Below are 22,602 nucleotides of genomic sequence, written 5' to 3'. Positions count from 1 at the left end.
ATGCTTTACGGTGGGAAATACACATGCAGAGATAATCCGTTCACCCACACCGCGTCTCACTAAGACACAGCGGTTGGAACCAAAAATGTGTCTGTTACTTGAACTCTGTGAAGCATTTATTTGGGCTGCAATTTCTGAGGGTGGTAACTCTAATTAACTTAACCTCTGCAGCAGAGGTAACTCTGGGTCTTCCATTCCTGTGGCGGTCCCCATGAGAGCCAGTTTCATCATAGCGCTTGATGGTTTTTGCGACTGCACTTGAAGAAACTTTCAAAGTTCTTGAAATTTTCCGGATTGACTGACCTTCATGTCTTAAAGTAATGATGGACTGTCGTTTCTCTTTGCTTGTTTGACCTGTTCTTGCCATAATATGGACTTGGTCTTTTACCAAATAGGGCTATCTTCTGTACACCCCCCTACCTTGTCACAACACAACTGATTGGCTCAAACGCATTAAGAAGGAAAGAAATTCCACAAATTAACTTTTAAGAAGGCACACCTGTTAATTGAAATTAATTCCAGGTGACTACCTCATGAAGCTGGTTGAGAGAATGCCAAGAATGTGCAAAGCTGTCATCAAGGCAAAGGGTGGCTACTTTGAAGAATCTAAAATATAAAATATATTTTGATTTGTTTAACACTTTGTTGGTTACTACATGATTCCATAGGTGTTATTTCATAGTTTTGATGTCTTCACTATTCTACAATGTAGAAAATAGTAAAAATAAAGAAAAACCCTTGAATGAGTAGGTGTTCTAAAACTTTTGACCGGTAGTGTATACCTTTCATAATATTTTCCCTAATGTTAATAGCCTACCTCCTCTTTCTCTCTCTATTGTTGCTTCATTCCTTCCTCGCTTTCAACAGTTAAATTAAATACGTTTTGTTGTCCTCATCTTCATCATTCCAATGTCATCCTTGTATAATTTTGGACTAGAATTAGATGCAGAAGGCTTTCACTTCTTTTCACGAAGATTGAATGGTTATGGGTCTGAATAAATAACTGCTATATCCTACCGCCGTCGCGTGTTCGCTCTTCTTTTAAATTACATGTCAGTTCTATTGGCTGCTGTATTTAACATTCAACAAAAAAGAGCTTGCGTCCTTCTTTGAATAGTCTATTGTTATAAGAAATGCAAAAAAAAAGTATATCCAACAAGCTATTCTAGTCTAGCTTTTCCTGCATGGGACTCCAAGAGCTATGGAGCACAGGTGCGTGCGTATTGCGCAAGAGACAGAGGCTGTAAGTTAGAAGCTTAGTATGCATAACCCATCATTAATTAGCTAAATATAAAGCTAATACTGCATTGAATTTATTACCTGAAAGAGGCAGGCTAGGACATCTATATATTGGGCAATATATCAAACTACTGTAGAACAGGATTCTCTATTTTGGATGCAATTTGAATGGCACTGCACTGATTTTAACGATGTTCGAGTGATAGGCTGTTTTAAAACTCTGGAGTGTTTACAATTAAAAACAAGGTGACCCCCGAAAGCCAGATGGAGATGGGTAAATTAGACTCGCATTCGTAGGCCTACCTGTCACAAGAAAATAAGTTACAATGATGAGACGATAGGTCTACATGCATTGTGAACTGCACTACAAACTGAGATGGGCTGTCTGTCCCCACCCTGAGCGTTGATTCATCATGCAGAGGCCGTAGAGAAGCCAGATTTAGACATTGCATACAATTTAACAGTTCCATTTCACTCCATGCTGTCATATAAATAATGTATTAAAATGTATCTGTTTCTCGCATTTATTTAAAAAAGGGAGTGGTTTTATTATTAGAGAAATGGTGGTGAAAACGCCTTTATACGCAAATATTAATAGAATAACCATCATATCAAAGTAAACTTGGAGTCACGCGATGATACTGTATGTTGTGTTGTCCTCCCACTACGACTTGGGAAAGCATGCAGTTTATTAGGCTACAGATTAAATAAAGATATGATGAACTTCACAGGGTGGTGAAAGTGCATTGTGATGAGGTTGATGCTCCTTTCCAATAAATATTGAAGGTCTTATTCTGATGACATGATGATTGATGCTCGGCTGCCGTTTGACAGATAAAAATAATCTTGCTCTTATCCATAATAATCTCATCATATAGGCTAGCCTACCCGCACTGTAGCCTATCTGCAAGCTGTTGGCTAGAGTTCACGTGCCAAGACCAGAGCTGGCACATTTGCTATTTAACTAGTGATGGGGGAAAAAATCGATACAGTTACAGATCACAATAATAATATTATTATTTTTCTGCTAGATGGCTGTACATGCAACAAAACTCCAGTATTTTTCCTTCATAGCTTGTTTGCCATCTTCTTTTTCAATAGGGAGCCAATTAGTTTTCAGCCCTTTTATTTCCATAATTGATCAATACTTGTTTTCTCATGGCTCTCACTTGTCCCTCTGCAGCAGACATATGGTGAGTAATATGTTTGGAACATCGAATGGCAATAAAATCACATTGTCGAATTGCAATATATATAGAATCTTGAGAATTGTGAGAATCGCAATACATACCGAAGCGGCACCAAAGTATCGTGATAATATCGTATTGTGAGGCCTCTGGCAATTCCCAGCCCTATATTTAACGCACCAATTTTTGTTACAAAACCATCAATAAAGTTGCTATGGAAACACATTCAACTTTTGATTTTTATTCGGTACATGAAAACTTAAGGGAAAAGTGCCTTTTATGTGCACTACGTCATCACGCACAATTTTTATCCGCAACAAGTCAGTTTGATGGAAACACCATTGGTGGGAAAATGTGCATATTTTCTTTATCCATATTTTTGAAGATTATTATTTATTTAGTGTGATTAGTGATTCATTTACGTCTCTCCCTCATTTTAAGGTCAACCCTGTTATGTGAAACAAACTCTCATTTTAATATGTTGAAACAATTCCTTTTAAAATATTTTAATATATAATAGTCAAATCATAGTGTAAAAGCAGGTGAGCTGGTTCTACTCTTTTTGGCCATTTTCTGGTGTTTTGTGGTGGAACACTGAGCGCGTCGAGCATAACATGCAAACCCTGTTACCTATACTGTAGATACAGTAGACAGGCGAGAAATGTTTTAACAATAACAATTTTTTTGTAAAGCTTGCATTCATTTGCACACAACAAGCTTCAATTCCCGCTGTCACAATGGGATTTATGATTTAAGATGAAAACATCAACCCTGTTACGGTCAACTCTGTTACTTTCATTGGCACCTACAGTGAGGGAAAAAAGTATTTGATCCCCTGCTGATTTTGTATGTTTGCCCACTGACAAAGAAATGATCAGTCTATAATTTTAATGGTAGGTTTATTTGAACAGTGAGAGACAGAATAACAACAACAAAATCCATAAAAATGCATGTCAAAAATGTTATAAATTGATTTGCATTTTAATGAGGGAAATAAGTATTTGACCCCCTCTCAATCAGAAAGATTTCTGGCTCCCAGGTGTCTTTTATACAGGTAACGAGCTGAGATTAGGAGCACACTCTTAAAGTTACCTGTATAAAAGACACCTGTCCACAGAAGCAATCAATCAATCAGATTCCAAACACTCCACCATGGCCAAGACCAAAGAGCTCTCCAAGGATGTCAGGGACAAGATTGTAGACCTACACAAGGCTGGAATGGGCTACAGTTGGTGCGATTATTCGCAAATGGAAGAAACACAAAAGGACTGTCAATCTCCCTCGGCCTGGGGCTCCATGCAAGATCTCACCTCGTGGAGTTGCAATGATCATGAGAATGGTGAGGAATCAGCCCAGAACTACACGGGAGGATCTTGTCAATGATCTCAAGGCAGCTGGGACCATAGTCACCAAGAAAACAATCGGTAACACACTACGCCGTGAAGGACTGAAATCCTGCAGCGCCCGCAAGGTCCTCCTGCTCAAGAAAGCACATATACATGCCCGTCTGAAGTTTGCCAATGAACATCTGAATGATTCAGAGGAGAACTGGGTGAAAGTGTTGTGGTCAGATGAGATCAAAATGGAGCTCTTTGGCATCAACTCAACTCGCCGTGTTTGGAGGAGGAGGAATGCTGCCTATGACCCCAAGAACACCATCCCCACCGTCAAACATGGAGGTGGAAATATTATGCTTTGGGGGTGTTTTTCTGCTAAGGGGACAGGACAACTTCACTGCATTGAAAATGGGTCGTGGATGGGTATTCCAGCATGACAATGACCCAAAACACACGGCCAAGGCAACAAAGGAGTGGCTCAAGAAGAAGCACATTAAGGTCCTGTAGTGACCTAGCCAGCCTCCAGACCTTAATCCCATAGAAAATCTGTGGAGGGAGCTGAAGCTTCGAGTTGCCAAATGTCAGCCTCGAAACCTTAATGACTTGGAGAAGATCTGCAAAGAGGAGTGGGACAAAATCCCTCCTGAGATGTGTGCAAACCTGGTGGCCAACTACAAGAAACGTCTGACCTCTGTGATTGCCAACAAGGGTTTTGCCACCAAGTACTAAGTCATGTTTTGCAGAGGGGTCAAATACTTATTTCCCTCATTAAAATGCAAATCAATTTATAACATTTTTGACATGCGTTTTTCTGGATTTTTTTGTTGTTATTCTGTCGCTCACTGTTCAAATAAACCTACACTACCACAAGGTATACACTACCATTAAAATTATAGACTGATCATTTCTTTGTCAGTGGGCAAACGTACAAAATCAGCAGGGGATCAAATACTTTTTTCCCTCACTGTACTTGCCAATTACTATAGTATTTTTTTCATTTAACCTCTTGAGATGGGAAAACATGTTTTTTATTAAGTTGAACATGTGCTTTTTATAATAAAATCTTAAAATTAGGTGAAATAATTGTATTAATTTGTTAAAACCAAATTACAGTACCCAAAAGGCACTAGTGGAATAACGCAGGTACAGTAGGTAGGCTATAATACCTTGGGCCGTAGTCAATCAAAACTGGTTACCATCATCACACAGTACTCCTTTTGCAATCTAAGAATACAAGATAAACCAATTTTTTATTATAGTAATTTAGTAAGACAATAAAATGTAAAAGAAAAATATTCTTAACTGGATATTAATTTCCCACCGGATTTCTTGAATGAATTAATGTTTATAAAAGAGAAGGACGTTTTGCCTAAACTTGAAAAGGCCTGTTTTTAATATTCTATTCTATACTCCGGTCTGGTGTCCTGTATAGCCTTTCTTACTTGATCAATCTTATCACTACTTCACTCAACACTCCCACTCTCTCTCTGAGACTAGCTATTAGCCCATACCCAGATACTGTCTCCCTTCATCGTGTTTGCATGGACCATACAGTCTCTAAAATGGATTTCTAGAATTACGCCAAATGGCTTCTAATGCGATCAGCCCATAGAACTAGTGTGGCAGAAATGTGATTGGAGGCAATTGGGACGGGAGCGAAATCTCATCAACAGCTTGGTTGCAACGCTTGGGGGGACCACCTAAAATGTGTGTTGCAATTTCATTTAGTAAGAAAATCCAATACGCTCCAAAATTTCTCAGCAACCACTACGTTAAATCACTCCCTCACTCACTCTCACTCGCTCGTGGTTGCTGTATACCGCCAGACTGGTACCACAGCATTTATTTGATTAAAGGCCAGGTTATGTTTATTGTTTCATTAATATTTCATTTATGTTTCATTAATAATTTTGCAAGGTAATGGCTACTGTACCTGTTTTCTTTAAAGGAGCGTAACAAAGCCATGTGCCCCACCATTCACAAGACAGAGCACAGACAAAAAGAGAAGGAACCTATTACTTCTGTTTCCATGGTAACAACTGCTTGGTTGCACTGTCGCCGTAGGAGCCAGGTTTCCCGGGAGACGAGCGTGGTGTGTGTGTGTTTGTGTAGACAGCATCTGCCAAGGCTGCCTCTGAAACACTGAAACATGCAGTGTGTCGGCTCTAAGCCCTAAAGGGGTGAAAACTAGGTGTGGCCCTGTGAAATACTAGCGGTTCCTTTGTTTTGTAGCCATTGCCTTTCCTATCCCTCAGAGCTGAGGAGGTACTGGACCATGAACATGTCTGTCAGCCAACAGAAGGGCTGGGTTTTCATGCTGATGGTATTTTCATAGTGTGATGAAAGAGATTTTTCATGTAGTCGGTTAATCTAATAGATATAAATATACATACAGTATATAATACCATGATGCATTTCCTAAACGACTGGACAATAAAGTAATAGCTCACACATTTCAGTTTTTTAAATTCATAAATAGCTCCTATATTTAAAAATGCACTGTTACTGTATCTGTATCGAAAATGGACTATGCAATATTTTGGCAGTGTGATTCATTCTGACAGTGTAGAAGAGATATCCAGCATATGTACAAGGTTATGATGATATCACTTGACTCACTGGTATCTTTCTGAATATGACAAATCCCCACAACAACAAACCATTCCTGTGTGTGTGTGTGTGTGCGTGCGTGTATGTGGGGGGTTGTGGGTGTACGGTGTGCGCATGTGTACGTTTTTATAATCATGTGTGTTTTTGACAGAAATTTGCCAGGGGGCAGTCCGTGCTGGACATGGTGTGTGGCCATCTGAACCTGCTGGAGAGGGACTACTTTGGCCTGACGTTCTATGACACAGACAACACCAAGGTCAGAATCTTCATTCTTACTCCCACCTAGAACCCTCCCCCTCACTCCCACCTACTGGCACCTACAGTGCCTTCAGAAAGTATTTGACTTTTTCCACATTTTGTTGTGTTACAGCCTGAATTGAAACTTTATTAAATTGAGATGTTTTGTCATTGGCCTACACAAAATACCCTTTTTTACAAATTAATTACAAATGAAAAGCTGAAATGTCTTGAGTCAATAAGTATTCAACCCCTTTGTTATGGCAAGCCTAAATAAGTTCAGGAGTAAAAATGTGCTTAACAAGTCACATAAATTGCATGGACTCATTCTGTGCATCATGTTATGGGTTTACTTGTCAGCAGCAAGGACTAGGGAGTTTTTTTAATGATGAAAAGAAATGGAATAAAGCTAAGCACAGGCAAAATCCTAGAGGAAAACCTGGTTCAGTCTGCTTTTCAACAGACACTGTGATACAAATTCACCTTTCAGCAGGACAATAACCTAAAACACAAGGCCAAATATACACTGGAGTTGCTTACCAAGACAATATTGAAAGTTCCTGAGTGGCCTAGTTACAGTTTGGACTTAAATCGGCTTGAATATCTATGGAAAGACTTGAAAATGACTGTCTAGCAATGATCAACAACCAACTTGACAAAGCTTGAAGAATGTTGAAAAGAATATTGGGCAAATATTGTACAATCCAGGTGTGCAAAGCTCTTAGAGACTTACCCAGAAAGACTCACAGCTGTAATTGCTGCCAACGGTGATTCTAACATGCATTGACTCAGGGGGTTGAATATTAATAAAGATAAAAGTGACAGGGGTAGAATTTAAAACATTTCTAGCATATGGGTAACAGGGTTGACGTGTTATGCTCGATACGCTCAGTTTTCCAACACAAAACACTGGAAAATGGCCTAGAAGAGTAACCCAGCTCACCTGCTTTTACACTATGATTTGACTATTAGATGTTCAATGTTTCTTTTGAAAATATAATTAAAAAATAATAGTTTTACCATGTTAAAATGAGAGTTCAGTTCATGTTACACTGTTGACCTTAAACTTGAGGGACAAAAGTAAATGAATTACTAATGACATTAAATAAGTACATATCTTCAGAAATTACTTTCCCAAAGCAACTAAATAACTAGGGCTTTACAATGATGGAGAAAACCTGGGAAAATCTTGGGGTTAAGTGGGTTAAAACCTTGCCTGGCTATCCATCCACATCGCTCCGGCCAAACGCCATGCCCACTTATGCTTCTTCTCCACGTCTGTATTTTCTTTCCTCCCCGACTCTTCGAGAATGCGAACACATTCTGACCGTTCTGATTGGTCTCCGATCGGTTGAAATCAGCACAAACGACTTCTAGGATGGCAGTTTCAGACTGATGTATGGAGCAATCGATAGAGCAGCAGCATTTAATTCACGATGAGTCGTCAGGCAAGTAAAAATTCTAGAAGAACAAACATGACGTGGGACATGCCAAAATGGCGATTTTCAGATAAAACAAACAACTTTAAAATGAAAACACACAGCTATTTGAAATTTAAAAGGGATAGTTCGAGATTTTGGCAATGAAGCATGCTAGCTGATCCCGAAGACTTCCAGTCATTGTCTCGCGAAACTACCTCTGACTTCCTTCATACTAGACGCAGAGACATAAATATGGTATCCTTCATTGCCAAAATCTCGAACTATCCCTTTAACATGGTTTAGTTTAGTTAGAGCAGTGTTTCCCAAACTCTGTCCTGGGAACTTAGGTTTTTGCCTTTGCACTACACAGCTGATTTAAATAATAAACTCATCATCAAACTTGGATTATTTAAATCAGCTGTGTAGTTCTAGGGCAAAAAAAAAATGTGCGCGCCTTGGAGTCCCCAGGACAGAGTTTGGGAAACACTGAGTTAGAGCATAGATGTACAGTGTGTGATCCAACTGTTACATTTAGTATTTTATCACAATTCACACCCATAATGTCTGAGGGCACTCTATTCGTGGAACAACCCATGTGCGGGTGACATTGTCCTTAAAAACCTGATAATGTATTAACCTTTTACTGCAGTGGGCTAAATCAGGGTCACACTGAGTGTTTCTTGATAGTCTTAAACACATTTACTTTGAAACAAAAGTATACACCTCACACACATGGTTATGGGCTTAAAAAAAGAAGACACATGTACCATGTCAGATATAGAGTTGAAATGTATTCAATTTTGAGTTTGCATCCCAATATTCCACTTTATATACATCACAGAAGACTGAAATATAACACAACCGTTTGACATAGAAACACCGGATTTTCGGCTTAGAAAAGAAATAAAAGTGTATTAATTATGAAATTATGAAAAATATTTATAACATTCCACCCATGAGGCCACTAGGTCATTTGACTGCAGGAAAGGGCTATGCGGTGGTTGCTGTCCTCACAGTGGACCAGTCAGGGTGAGAGAAGGACAGAGACCATTGCCCCTTGAAATGTGATTGGAAATGACTGCCCTTTTAAAGGTGGCGCGTGGGGTCCACAGTGTATAGACAAAGTATCTCTCAGAAGACTCCTGTGACATTAAGCTAAGCGGACAGGGCTTAACTGGCATTTATATTCCTGTGTCCTGAGAATATTAAAGAGACAATCCGGGATTGGTACATACATTTTTGGACTTTGATTCTTGAGCCATTGATTGTTGAAGATATAACTTTTAAATGCTTCATGAGCTTAGTTCAACTGTCCTTCCCCATCAGAACCCAAAATAGACTACATGACCAAAACAATGTGGACACCTGCTCGTCGAACATCTCATTCCAAAATCATGGGCATTAATATGGAGTTGATCCCCCCTTTGCTGCTATAACAGCCTCCACTCTTCTGGGAAAGCTTTCCGCTTGATGTTGGAACATTGCTGCGGGGACTTGCTTCCATTCAGCCACAAGCATTAGTGGGTCGGCCACTGATGTTGGGCGATTAGGCCTGGCTCGCGGTTGGTGTTCCAATTTTCCTTCACTGGACCTAAGGGGCCTGAACCATGAAAAACAGCTCCAGACCATTATTCCACCTCCACCAAACTTTACAGTTGGCACTATGCATTCGGGCAGGTAGCGTTCTCCTGGCATCTGCCAAACCCAGATTAGTCCGTCGGACTGCCAGATGGTGAAGCGTGATTTATTACTCGCCGGCGAGCTTTACACCACTCCAGCCAACGCTTGTCATTGTGCATGGTGATCTCAGGCTTGTGTGCGGCTGCTCGGCCATGGGAACATCGTGCCAGGTGTAAGGGCCACCACCGACCCAGAGGACCGGTTGATCTCGCTCTCCGAGGCCAATCTTTAAATCAGGTCAACACCCGCAAGTCCGGGGGGCCCGACAGTATTCCAGGGCATGTTCTCAGAGCATGCTCAGAACACCTGGCAGGCATATTCACAGTAATTTTCAACCTCTCCTTGTCCCAGTCTGTAATCCCCACATCTTTTAAGATGACCACCATCATTCCTGTTCCCAAGAACTCTTCATGCCACAATGACTTCCGACATGTAGCGCTCACAACTGTAATCATGAAGTGCTTTGAGAGGCTGGTTATGGCTCACATCAACTCCATCATCCCAGACAACCTAGACCCACTCCAATTTGCATATCGCCCCAACAGGTCCATAGACGACGCAATCTCAATTGCACTCCACATTGCCCTCACCCACCTGGAAAAGAGGAATACCTATGTGAGAATACTGTTCATTGACTACAGCTCAGCGTTCAACACCATTGTCACTTCCAAGCTCGTCACCAAGCTTAGGACCCTGGGACTGAACACCTCCCTCTCTAACTGGATCCTGGATTTTCTGACGGGCCGACCCCAGGTGGTGAGGGTAGGCAACATCACCTCAGCCACGCTGGTCCTCAACACGGGGGCCCCACAGGGGTGTGTGCTTAGTCCCCTCCTGTACTCCCTGTTCACCCACGACAGTGTGGCTACGCACGACTCCAACACCATCATCAAGTTTGTTGACGACACGACGGTGGTAGGGCTGATCACCGGTGACGATGAGACAGCCTACACGGAGGAGGTCAGTGACCTGGCAGTGTGGTGCTGGAACAAAATCTCTCCCTCAACGTCAGTAAGACCAAGGAGCTGATCGTAGACTGCAGGAAACGGGGCGAGCATGCATTCATCCACATCGACGGGGCTGCAGTGGAGTGGGTCGAGAGCTTCAAGTTCCTCAGTGTCTAAATCACTAAGACTTAAAATGGTCCACACACACCACACAGTCGTGAACAAGGCGCGACAGCACCTCTTCCCCCTCCAAAAGTTATACAGCTGTACCATTGAGAGCATGTTGACTGGCATGGCAATAGCACCACCCTCGGTCGCATGGCGCTACAGAGGGTGGTGCGGACAGACCAGTACATCACTGGGGCCAAGCTCCCTGCCATCCAGGACCTCTATATCAGGCGGTGCGAAAGGAAGACTTTCGCACGACAAGTTGTACCGGTGCATCAAGTCTGACTCCAACAGGCTCCTGAACAGCTTTTATCCACAAGCCATAAGACTGCTAAATAGCTAACTAAATAGCTAACAAAATGGCTACAAGGACTATCTGAGTTGACCCTTTTATTTGTATTTTTTGCACACTCACAGGGCCCTTCACACTCACGCACACTGACACTCCACATCATTTGCTCACTCACACATAATATGCACGTAGATTGATACTGACTCTACACACACACACACCCACTCACATACAATCATATACGCTGCTGCTACACTGTTTATCATATATCCTGATGCCTAGTCACCTTACCCCTATACATATCTACCTCTATCACTCCAGTATCCCTGCACATTGTAAATATGGTACTGGAACTGACCCTGTATGCTTACCTACTTCTTATTTCTTCTTTTTATTTGTTGTGTGTTTTAGTTCTACCTTGTGTTATTTTTTGTATTACATTTTTATTGCTTTCTGCATTGTTGGGTTTATAGGCATTTCACTTGTTAGAAATTGCGTAATTCAAATCTGGTATTGGAATAAGAGAAAACATAATCAAGAAAAAAAAAAATGTATGCACGCATGACTGTAAGTCGCTTTGGATAAAAGCGTCTGCTAAATGGCATATTATAAGAGATATTCAATCCAAGCTAAATTTATTATATGCAAAATGTATGTATGATAAGTATGTTGGTTCGTATACGGGCTCACTGAAATACCACGCAGGGCAGACAGAGAACTGATCCATTGTTACAGGTTCTTCCTCAAATACTCTGACAGAGAGAGAGAGTTCCCACCTCTCTGCTGGCCAATCAGAGTAGAGACTGAGCGTGGTTTAGACTTACTCAGCCAAGTTAACAAACAGATCACCGACCATTTCGAATACCACCGTACCTTCTCCGCTATGCAATCCGGTTTCCGAGCTGGTCATGGGTGCACTTCAGCCACGCTCAAGGTCCTAAACGATATTATAACCGCGATTGATAATAGACAGTACTGTGCAGCCGTCTTCATCGACCTGGCCAAGGCTTTCGACTCTGTCAACCACCGCATTCTTATTGGCAGACTAAATAGTCTTGGTTTCTCAAATGACTGCCTCGCCTGGTTCACCAACTACTTCTCAGATAGAGTTCAGTGTGTCAAATCGGAGGGCCTGTTGTCTGGACCTATGGCAGTCTCTATGGGGGTGCCACAGGGTTCAATTCTTGGGCCGACACTTTTCTCTGTGTATATCAATGATGTCGCTCTTGCTGCTGGTGACTCTCAGATCCACCTCTACGCAGACGACACCATTTTGTATACATCTGGCCCTTCATTGGACACTGTGTTAACAAACCTCCAAACGAGCTTCAATGCCATACAACACTCCTTCAGTAGCCTCCAACTGCTCTTAAACACTAGTAAAACTAAATGCATGCTTTTCAATCGAACACTGCTGGCACCCGCCCACCCGACTAGAATCACCACTCTCGACGGGTCTGACCTAGAGTATGTGGACAACTACAAATACCTAGGTGTGTGGTTAGACTGTAAACTCTCCTTCCAGACTCACATAAAGAATCTCCAATCCAAAGTTAAATCTAGAATCGGCTTCCTATTTCGCAAACAAAGCCTCCTTCACTCATGCTGCCAAACATGCCCTCGTAAATCTGACTATCCTACCGATCCTTGACTTCGGCGATGTCATTTACAAAATAGCCTCCAACACTCTACTCAGCAAATTGGATGTAGTCTATCACAGTGCCATCCGTTTTGTCTCCAAAGCCCCATACACTACCCACCACTGTGACCTGTACGCTCTTAATAATAATAAATAATATGCCATTTAGCAGACGCTTTTATCCAAAGCGACTTACAGTCATGCGTGCATACATTTTTTTTGTGTATGGGTGGTCCCGGGGATCGAACCCACTACCTTGGTGTTACAAGCGCCGTGCTCTACCAGCTGAGCTACAGAGGACCACTCTTGTTGGCTGGTCCTCACTACATGTTCGTCGTCAAACCCACTGGCTCCAGGCCATCTATAAATCACTGCTAGACAAATCCCCGCCTTATCTTAGCTCATTGGTCACCATAGCAGCACCCACCCGTAGTCTGCGCTCCAGCAGGTATATCTCACTGGTCATTCCCAAAGCCAACACCTCCTTTGGCCGCCATTCCTTCCAGTTCTCTGCTGCCAATGACTGGAACGAATTGCAAAAATCTCTGAAGCTGGAGACTCTTATCTCCCTCACTAACTTTAAGCATCAGTTGTCAGAGCACCTTACACTGCACCTGTACACAGCCCATCTGAAATTAGCCCACCCAACTACCTCATCCCTATATTGTTATTTATTTTGCTCTTTTGCACCCCAGTATCTCTATTTGCACATAATCTCTTGCACATCTAGCATTCCAGTGTTAATACTATTGTAATTATTTTGCACTATAGCCTATTTATTGCCTTACCTCCATAACTTGCTACATTTGCACACACTGTATATATATTTTCTGTTGTATTTTTGACTTTGTTTTTTTACCCCATATGTAACTCTGTGTTGTTTTTATCGCACTGCTTTGCTTTATCTTGGCCAGGTCGCAGTTGTAAATGAGAACTTGTTCTCAACTGGCTTACCTGGTTAAATAAAGGTTTTTTTTTTTTTTATCCGTTGGCGCACGGGCTGGTCCCAACTCCTTGGCGCTCCACTTGTTGCACACTGTTGCCAGGCATAAGTTGCTATCATAATAACCTGTGGAGTTAGCACTTTTTTTGCAGTACCCATGTCCTTGGACGGTTCACAGATCACAAAGAAGCAGTGTAGTCTAATATTTTGAGACAAGTCCTTATCTCATCTTACCCCCTAACGTTCCACACATGAATCACAGCCTGTTATGTGAAACAATTTATATCAGTATAGTACAAACCTATGCTTATCATTAATGCATTCCTTCTAAGCTATTCATTCACATACAAATCCAATTATTAGAAAATAGAACCCCACACACTGTACTTGTGCATGTGACATAAAAAACTTGAACTTGAACTTGCTAGGCACCCCCCCTGGAGTTGCCGGAGCAGGCCTGCGCCTCCGCGGCTAAAGCGAGTGTGAGAAACTTGCTAGCAATGTTTGCACTATGAAACTAAATAAATACTTCACAAACGTCTTTGCTAGAACGTGTATCCCTTGGGGTCCCCAGGACCGAGTTTGGGAAACGATGAGTTAGAGCATAGATGTACAGTGCATACGGAAAGTATTCAGACCCCTTGGCTTTTTCCACATTTTGTTACGTTAAAGCCTTATTCTAAAATTGATTAAATAAAACATTTTCCTCATCAATCTACACACAATACCCCACAATGACAAAGCGAAAACAGGTTTTTAGAAATTTCTGCACATTTATAAAAATAAATAAAAAACAGAAATACCTTATTTACATAAGTATTCAGACCCTTTGCTATGAGACTCTAAATTGAGCTCAAGTGCATCCTGTTTCCATTGATCATCCTTGAGATGTATCTACAACTTGATTGGAGTCCACCTGTGTTAAATTCAATTGATTGGACATGATTTGGAAAGGCACACACCTGTCTATATAAGGTCCCACAGTTGACAGTGCATGTCAGAGCAGAAACCAAGCCATGAGGTCAAAGGAATTGTCTGCAGCATTGAAGGTCCCCAAGAACACAGTGTCTTCCATCATTCTTAAATGGAAGAAGTTTGGAACCACCAAGACTCTTCCTAGAACTGTCCGCCTGGCCAAACTGAGCAATCAGTGGAGAAGGGCCTTGGTCAGGGAGGTGACTAAGAACCCGATGGTCACTCTGACAGAGAACCAGAGTTCCTCTGTGGATATGGGAGAACCTTCCAGAAGGACAACCATCTGTGCAGCACTCCATCAATCAGGCCTTTATGGTAGAGTGGCCAGACGGAAGCCACTCCTCAGTAAAAGGCATATGATAGCCCACTTGGAGTTTGCCAAAAGGCAACTAAAGACTCAGACCATGAGAAACAAGATTCTCTGGTCTGTTGAAACCAAGATTTAACTCTTTGTACTGAATGCCAAGCGTCACGTCTGGAGGAAACCTGGCACCATCCCTACGGTGAAGCATGGTGGTGGCAGCATCATGCTGTGGGGATGTTTTTCTACGGCAGGGACTGGGAGACTAGTCAGGATCAAGGGAAAGATGAACGGAGCAAAGTACAGAGAGATCCTTGATGAAAACCTGCTCCAGAACGCTCAGGACCTCAGACTGGGGCTAAGGTTCACCTTCCAACAGGACAACAACCCTAATCACACAGCCAAGACAACGCAGGAGTGGCTTCGGGACAAGTCTCTGAATGTCATTGAGTGGCCCAGCCAGAGCCCGGACATGAACCCGATCCAACATCTCTGGAGAGACCTGAAAATAGCTGTGCAGCGACGCTCCCCATCCAACCTGACAGACCTTGAGAGGATCTGCTGAGAAGACTGGGAGAAACTCCCCCAATACAGGTGTGCCAAGCTTGTAGCATTATACCCAAGAAGACGGGGCGGCAGGTAGCTTAGTGGTTAAGAGCGTTGTGCCAGTAACCGAAAGGTCGCTGGTTCTAATCCCCGAGCCAACTAGGTGAAAAATCTGTTGATGTGCCCTTGAGCAAGGCAGTTAACCCTAATTGCTCATTTAAGTCGCTCTGGATAAGAGCGTCTGCTAAATGACAAAAAAAAAAAAAAGGACTCAAGGCTGTAATTGCTGCCAAAGGTGCTTCAGTAAAGGGTCTGAATACTTATGTATTTTGTGGAACGACCCAGTTAGCTGTTGTTGACTGATTTAGGTAACAGCAGTAAGCTAGTTTAGCTGCTAGCAATTGTGACTAGCTAGCTAACTAACAACAACAATTTCCAAAATAGTGACAAAGCAATGGACAGAAATGACTCATGTTTGTGAAATAATCAGTCTGCATTTATTGTTGTTGTAGTTAAAGATTCCTAGTAGTCCCATTATGCGTCTCCAAAATCTGAACCCATCCATACTAGCTATTTAAATTGGTTTACAAGCCTCAGACTTTGGCATGGGTAAAAATGGCATGTGCATGTGCATCTGGGCAGCCTTCCACACGTGGGACTTGGACTTGGTAGCTAATTTGAAATATCCAAGTGCATGCACGTCTGGTTGGCTGAGCTGGCAAATCAGCTGTTTTTGACCGGTATATGCCCACATTCTTTTGTTTCCTAACAGGCCAAGCAGGGGCACAGAGAATAACTGCTTTTTAAAATCTTTAATTGGCATTTTAGGAAGGAAATTAATTAATTAATATTGTAATTAATTATATGTCATATTTCATAGAAATCTGCAACACTGGGAAGTTACTTTAAGGCATTGATGGTTTACTGAGGCATTTATTTCCTATTGCTTTGTGGATGCATTTCGCCCCCAATAGAGGAGATGGCTTTGGAAGAGAGGAGTCAGTGCAGTAGTTAGCTCCCTGACAGGGTTTTCGTAGAGAGGGGCATTGGCTGGTTTTTGCTGTGTGTTGTTCTCAAGGGGATTTCTCCATTCTTTCTTTCAGAATTGGCTGGACCCGTCAAAGGAGATCAAGAAGCAAATCCGAAGTTAGTGTGACCACGCACGCACACACGCACGCACGCACAAACACACACACAAACACACACACACACACACACACTCTCTCTCACACACACACACACTCACACTCTCACACACACACACACACTCACACACACACACACACTCACACTCACACTCACACACACAGACACAGACAGAGACACACACACAAAGAAACGCACACACAGTGCTGACTGTGTGACTGTGTGTCGTTTATCCACAGTTGGCTCATGGCATTTCGGCTTTGCTGTTAAGTTTTATCCCCCTGACCCATCTCAACTCACTGAAGACATCACCAGGTAGGTTTGGATCATCAACAGCAACAACATCCACTAAATATACTCTGGAAGTCAGATTTGATGTCTAACTGCCTATATTGATATTAACCAGTCCCTCCAGGATTTTGCGATTTATGCTAGTGCTTGCAAATTTGACCAATCATCTCACTATTACGGCATTAAACAGTAAAATCACTGCAATTATTACTTCATATAACTGTGTGATCACTGCACTACAAAAAGAGAGCTCGCAATTTTAACAAATCACTTTGTTTGCATTTTAATGAGGGAAATAAGTATTTGACCCCTCTGCAAAACATTACTTAGTAAGGTCAGACGTTTCTTGTAGTTGGCCGCCAGGTTTGCACACATCTCAGGAGGGATTTTGTCCCACTCCTCTTTGCAGATCTTCTCCAAGTCATTAAGGTTTCGAGGCTGACGTTTGGCAACTCGAACCTTCAGCTCCCTCCACAGATTTTCTATGGGATTAAGGTCTGGAGACTGGCTAGGCCACTCCAGGACCTTAATGTGCTTCTTCTTGAGCCACTCCTTTGTTGCCTTGGCCGTGTGTTTTGGGTCATTGTCATGCTGGAATACCCATCCACGACTCATTTTCAATGCCCTGGCTGAGGGAAGGAGGTTCTCACCCAAGATTTGACGGTACATGGCCCCGTCCATCGTCCCTTTGATGCGGTGAAGTTGTCCTGTCCCCTTAGCAGAAAAACACCCCCAAAGCATAATGTTTCCACCTCCATGTTTGACGGTGGGGATGGTGTTCTTGGGGTCATAGGCAGCATTCCTCCTCCTCCAAACACGGCGAGTTGAGTTGATGCCAAAGAGCTCCATTTTGGTCTCATCTGACCACAACACTTTCACCCTGGGAGCCAGAAATCTTTCTGATTGAGAGGGGGTCAAAAACGTATTTCCCTCATTAAAATGCAAATCAATTTATAACATTTTTGACATGCTTTTTTCTGTATTATTTTGTTGTTATTCTGTCTCTCACTGTTCAAATAAACCTACCATTAAAATTATAGACTGATAATTTCTTTGTCAGTGGGCGAACGTACAAAATCAGCAGCGGATCAAATACTTTTTTCCCTCACTGTAAATAATGCCAATGATATACAGATTTTAAAACAAACTTGGAGGCAAATAAAAGGAAGAAGGATGTAAGATGCTAACCTCATATTCTAACTGTTTAGGTGTTCAAAGCCCATGACTAACCGCTGTACCACAGAGTTTTGATAAATGCCTTGGTCAAAACGTATATCTGAACATCAAATGCTTCTGTTTATTGCTGACCAGCAGGTGTCACTAATGTGCATTGTGTTAAAAGCTCAGAGTAATTAACAGTTTTTCAGCACTAATTGGTGAGAGCCCCAAAGGCTTCAGAAAGCCTTATTTTCCCATCACTAGGGGCTTTCTGTTTGAGGAAACCTATTGGACAAATACTAAAAGAGCATATTTTCCATAACCTGTAGGTAGGTAGGTAGGTACAGTTCCTTGCAAAAGTGTTCATTCCCCTTGGCGTTTTTCCTATTTTGTTGCATTACTACCTGTAATTTAAATTGATTTTAATTTGGATTTCATGTAATGGACATACACAAAATAGTCCAAATTGGTGAAGTGAAATTAAAAAAATAACTTGTTTCAAAAAATGCTAAAAAATAAATAACGGAAAAGTGGTGCGTGCATATGTATTCACCCCCTTTGCTATGAAGCCCCAAAATAAGATCTGCCGCAACCATTTACCTTCAGAAGTCACATAATTAGTTAAATAAAGTCCACCTGTGTGCAATCTAAGTGTCACGTCATCTGTCACATGATCTCAGTATATATACACCTGTTCTGAAAGGCCCCAGAGTCTGTAACACCTCTAAGCAAGGGGCACCATCAAGCAAGCGGCACCATGAAGACCAAGGAGCTCTCCAAACAGGTCAGGGACAAAGTTGCGGAGAAGTACAGATCAGGGTTGGGTTATAAAAAAATTACAGAAACGTTGAACATCCCACGGAGCACCATTAAATCCATTATTAAAAAATTGAATGAATATGGCACCACAACAAACCTGCCAAGAGAGGGCCGCCCACCAAAACTCACAGACCAGGCAAGGAGGGCATTAATCAGAGAGGCAACAAAGAGACCGAAGATAACCCTGAAGGAGCTGCAAAGCTCCACAGCGGAGATTGAAGTATCTGTCCATAGGACCACTTTAAGCCGTACACTCCACAGAGCTGGGCTTTACGGAAGAGTGGCCAGAAAAAAGCCATTGCTTAAATAAAAAAATAAGCAAACACGTTTCGTGTTCGCCAAAAGGCATGTGGGAGACTCCCCAAACATATGGAAGAAGGTACTCTGGTCAGATGAGACTAAAATTGAGCTTTTTGGCCATCAAGGAAAATGCTATGTCTGGCGCAAGCCCAACACCTCTCATCACCCCGAGAACACCATCTCCACAGTGAAGCATGGTGGTAGCATCATGCTGTGGGGATGTTTTTCATCGGCAGGGACTGGGAAACCGGTCAGAATTGAAGGAATGATGGATGGCGCTAAATACAGGGACATTTTTGAGGGAAACCTGTTTCAGTCTTCCAGAGATTTGAGACTGGGACGGAGGTTCACCTTCCAGCAGGACAATGGCCCTAAGCATACTGCTAAAGCAACACTCGAGTGGTTTAAGAGGAAACATTTAAATGTATTGGAATGGCCTAGTCAAAGCCCAGACCTCAATCCAATTGAGAATCTGTGGTATGACTTAAAGATTGCTCTACACCAGCGGAACCCATCCAACTTGAAGGAGCTGGAGCAGTTTTGCCTTGAAGAATGGTCAAAAATCCCAGTGGCTAGATGTGCCAAGCTTATAGAGACATACCCCAAGAGACTTGCAGCTGTAATTGCTGCAAAAGGTGGCTCTACAAAGTATTGACTTTGGGGGGGTGAATAGTTATGCACGCTCAAGTTTTCTGTTTTTTTTGTCTTATTTCTTGTTTGTTTCACAATAAAATATATTTTGCATCTTCAAAGTGGTAGGCATGTTGTATAAATCAAATGATACAAATCCCCAAAAATCAATTTTCATTCCAGGTTGTAAGGCAACAAAATAGGAAAAATGCCAAGGGGGGGTGAATACTTTCGCAAGCCTCTGTAGGTAGGACTGGTGTCTAAACTGATAGTTCAGAGCTTCTGCTCTTTTCTATAACATGTAGGGAACACAGTATATGGTCTATACTTTGCATGTAGGTTTCTCACTCATGGGTGGCACAAATTGGGATATGTCAGATGGGAATGGGTGGGGTATATGCAAATGAAATAATGTAGTATTACTATAGTAAACAGTAGTGTTTTTGCGGACATTACTGTAGTATTTACTACAGTGTTTTTTTGCGGATAACACTGTAGTACTTAATAAAGTATTCTACAGTATACTGCAAAATTATATAGTTTATACTACATATGATCGAGGGATACTACAGTGTGTAGTATAGTATTCTACAGCAGTGATTCCTAACCTTTTTCAGTTATTGTACCACCAACTGAATTTTGCTCTGCCCGGGGTCCCCCTGAAGTACTCCCTTATGTGCATTTTACCAGTAAGCCTATGGTCTCATGAGTCTTCTCAAGTACCCCCTGTGGATAGGCGAAGTACCCCCAGGTGTCCTAGTACCCCTGGTTGGGAATCACTGTTCTACAGTATACAAAAAGTATATAGTAAGTACTACACAATCAAGGGATACTACAGTGTGTAGTATAGTAGGTTACATTTTATTTGTATAGTACGGATTTTTAATTGTAATTTTGTTTTGTCAGAGGGCGTGAGAGTTATTTAAGATACTCATCAAAGAGATAGGGTTTCATACGTTTTCGGAAGATGGGCAGGTACTCCGCTGTCCTGACTTTAGGTGGAAGCTTGTTCCACCATTGGGGTGCCAGGACAGTGAAGAGCTTTGGCTGGGCTGAGTGGGAGCTGCCCTCCTGTAGGGGTGGGAGGGCCAAGAGACCAGTGGTGGCGGAACAGAGTTCTCGGGTTGGGATGTAGGGTTTGATCATAGCCTGACGGTAAGGAAGGGCAGTTCCCCTTATGGCTCCATAGGAAAGCACCAGGTCTTGAAGATGATGCGAGCTTAGACTGGAAGCCAGTGGAGTGTTTGGAGGAGCGGGATTTGGACCTGTGCCGCTTCCTGTGTGAGGAATGGCCATACTCTACGGATGTACTCCGCTTTGATGTTTGCAGAGAAGGGTGTTGTTGTCCAGGGTCAAGCCAAGGTTCTTCGCACTCTGGGAGATTAGGAGGGGGGCAATACAGTGGGGAAAAAAGGTATTTAGTCAGCCACCAATTGTGCAAGTTCTCCCACTTAAAAAGATGAGAGAGGCCTGTAATTTTCATCATAGGTACACGTCAACTATGACAGACAAAATGAGATTTTTTTTCTCCAGAAAATCACATTGTAGGATTTTTTATGAATTTATTTGCAAATTATGGTGGAAAATAAGTATTTGGTCAATAACAAAAGTTTCTCAATACTTTGTTATATACCCTTTGTTGGCAATGACACAGGTCAAACGTTTTCTGTAAGTCTTCACAAGGTTTTCACACACTGTTGCTGGTATTTTGGCCCATTCCTCCATGCAGATCTCCTCTAGAGCAGTGATGTTTTGGGGCTGTCGCTGGGCAACACAGACTTTCAACTCCCCTCCAAAGATTTTCTATGGGGTTGAGATCTGGAGACTGGCTAGGCCACTCCAGGACCTTGAAATGCTTCTTACGAAGCCACTCCTTCGTTGCCCGGGCGGTGTGTTTGGGATCATTGTCATGCTGAAAGACCCAGCCACGTTTCATCTTCAATGCCCTTGCTGATGGAAGGAGGTTTTCACTCAAAATCTCACGATACATGGCCCCATTCATTCTTTCCATTACACGGATCAGTCGTCCTGGTCCCTTTGCAGAAAAACAGCCCCAAAGCATGATGTTTCCACCCCCATGCTTCATAGTAGGTATGGTGTTCTTTGGATGCAACTCAGCATTCTTTGTCCTCCAAACACGACGAGTTGAGTTTTTACCAAAAAGTTCTATTTTGGTTTCATCTGACCATATGACATTCTCCCAATCCTCTTCTGGATCATCCAAATGCACTCTAGCAAACTTCAGATGGGCCTGGACATATACTGGCTTAAGCAGGGGGACACGTCTTGCACTGCAGGATTTGAGTCCCTGGCGGCGTAGTGTGTTACTGATGGTAGGCTTTGTTACTTTGGTCCCAGCTCTCTGCAGGTCATTCACTAGGTCCCCCCGTGTGGTTCTGGGATTTTTGCTCACCGTTCATGTGATCATTTTGACCCCACGGGGTGAGATCTTGCGTGGAGCCCCAGATCGAGGGAGATTATCAGTGGTCTTGTATGTCTTCCATTTCCTAATAATTGCTCCCACAGTTGATTTCTTCAAACCAAGCTGCTTACCTATTGCATATTCAGTCTTCCCAGCCTGGTGCAGGTCTACAATTCTGTTTCTGGTGTCCTTTGACAGCTCTTTGGTCTTGGCCATAGAGGAGTTTGGAGTGTGACTGTTTGAGGTTGTGGACAGGTGTCTTTTATACTGATAACAAGTTCAAACAGGTGCCATTAATACAGGTAACGAGTGGA

General features: G+C 42.4%; 1 protein-coding gene and 1 non-coding gene across 6 annotated transcripts in view; one reads left to right on the top strand and one right to left on the bottom strand.

Annotated features, from left to right (window-relative positions):
- The window catches only part of LOC121538371 (protein 4.1), an 82,907-nt gene that overhangs the window by 10,068 nt on the left and 50,237 nt on the right, over nucleotides 1-22,602 (top strand). For all 5 annotated transcript variants that reach the window (XM_045207135.1, XM_045207133.1, XM_045207132.1 and 2 more), the window contains exons 3-5: nucleotides 6,525-6,629; nucleotides 16,626-16,668; nucleotides 16,908-16,983. In XM_045207135.1, the coding sequence (XP_045063070.1) occupies nucleotides 6,525-6,629; nucleotides 16,626-16,668; nucleotides 16,908-16,983 (224 nt within the window). The remainder of the gene's footprint in view (nucleotides 1-6,524; nucleotides 6,630-16,625; nucleotides 16,669-16,907; nucleotides 16,984-22,602) is intronic.
- On the bottom strand, nucleotides 18,380-18,434 carry LOC121538671. Its single transcript, XR_005995221.1, has one exon. It is a non-coding gene; the product is annotated as a U7 small nuclear RNA (small nuclear RNA).

The sequence above is a fragment of the Coregonus clupeaformis genome, chromosome 24 (genome assembly GCF_020615455.1).
Source record: "Coregonus clupeaformis isolate EN_2021a chromosome 24, ASM2061545v1, whole genome shotgun sequence".
In the NCBI taxonomy this organism is placed as follows: Eukaryota; Metazoa; Chordata; class Actinopteri; order Salmoniformes; family Salmonidae; genus Coregonus; species Coregonus clupeaformis.
The sequence above is the reverse complement of the archived record's forward strand: the minus strand, read 5'-3'. Positions and strand labels throughout refer to the sequence as shown.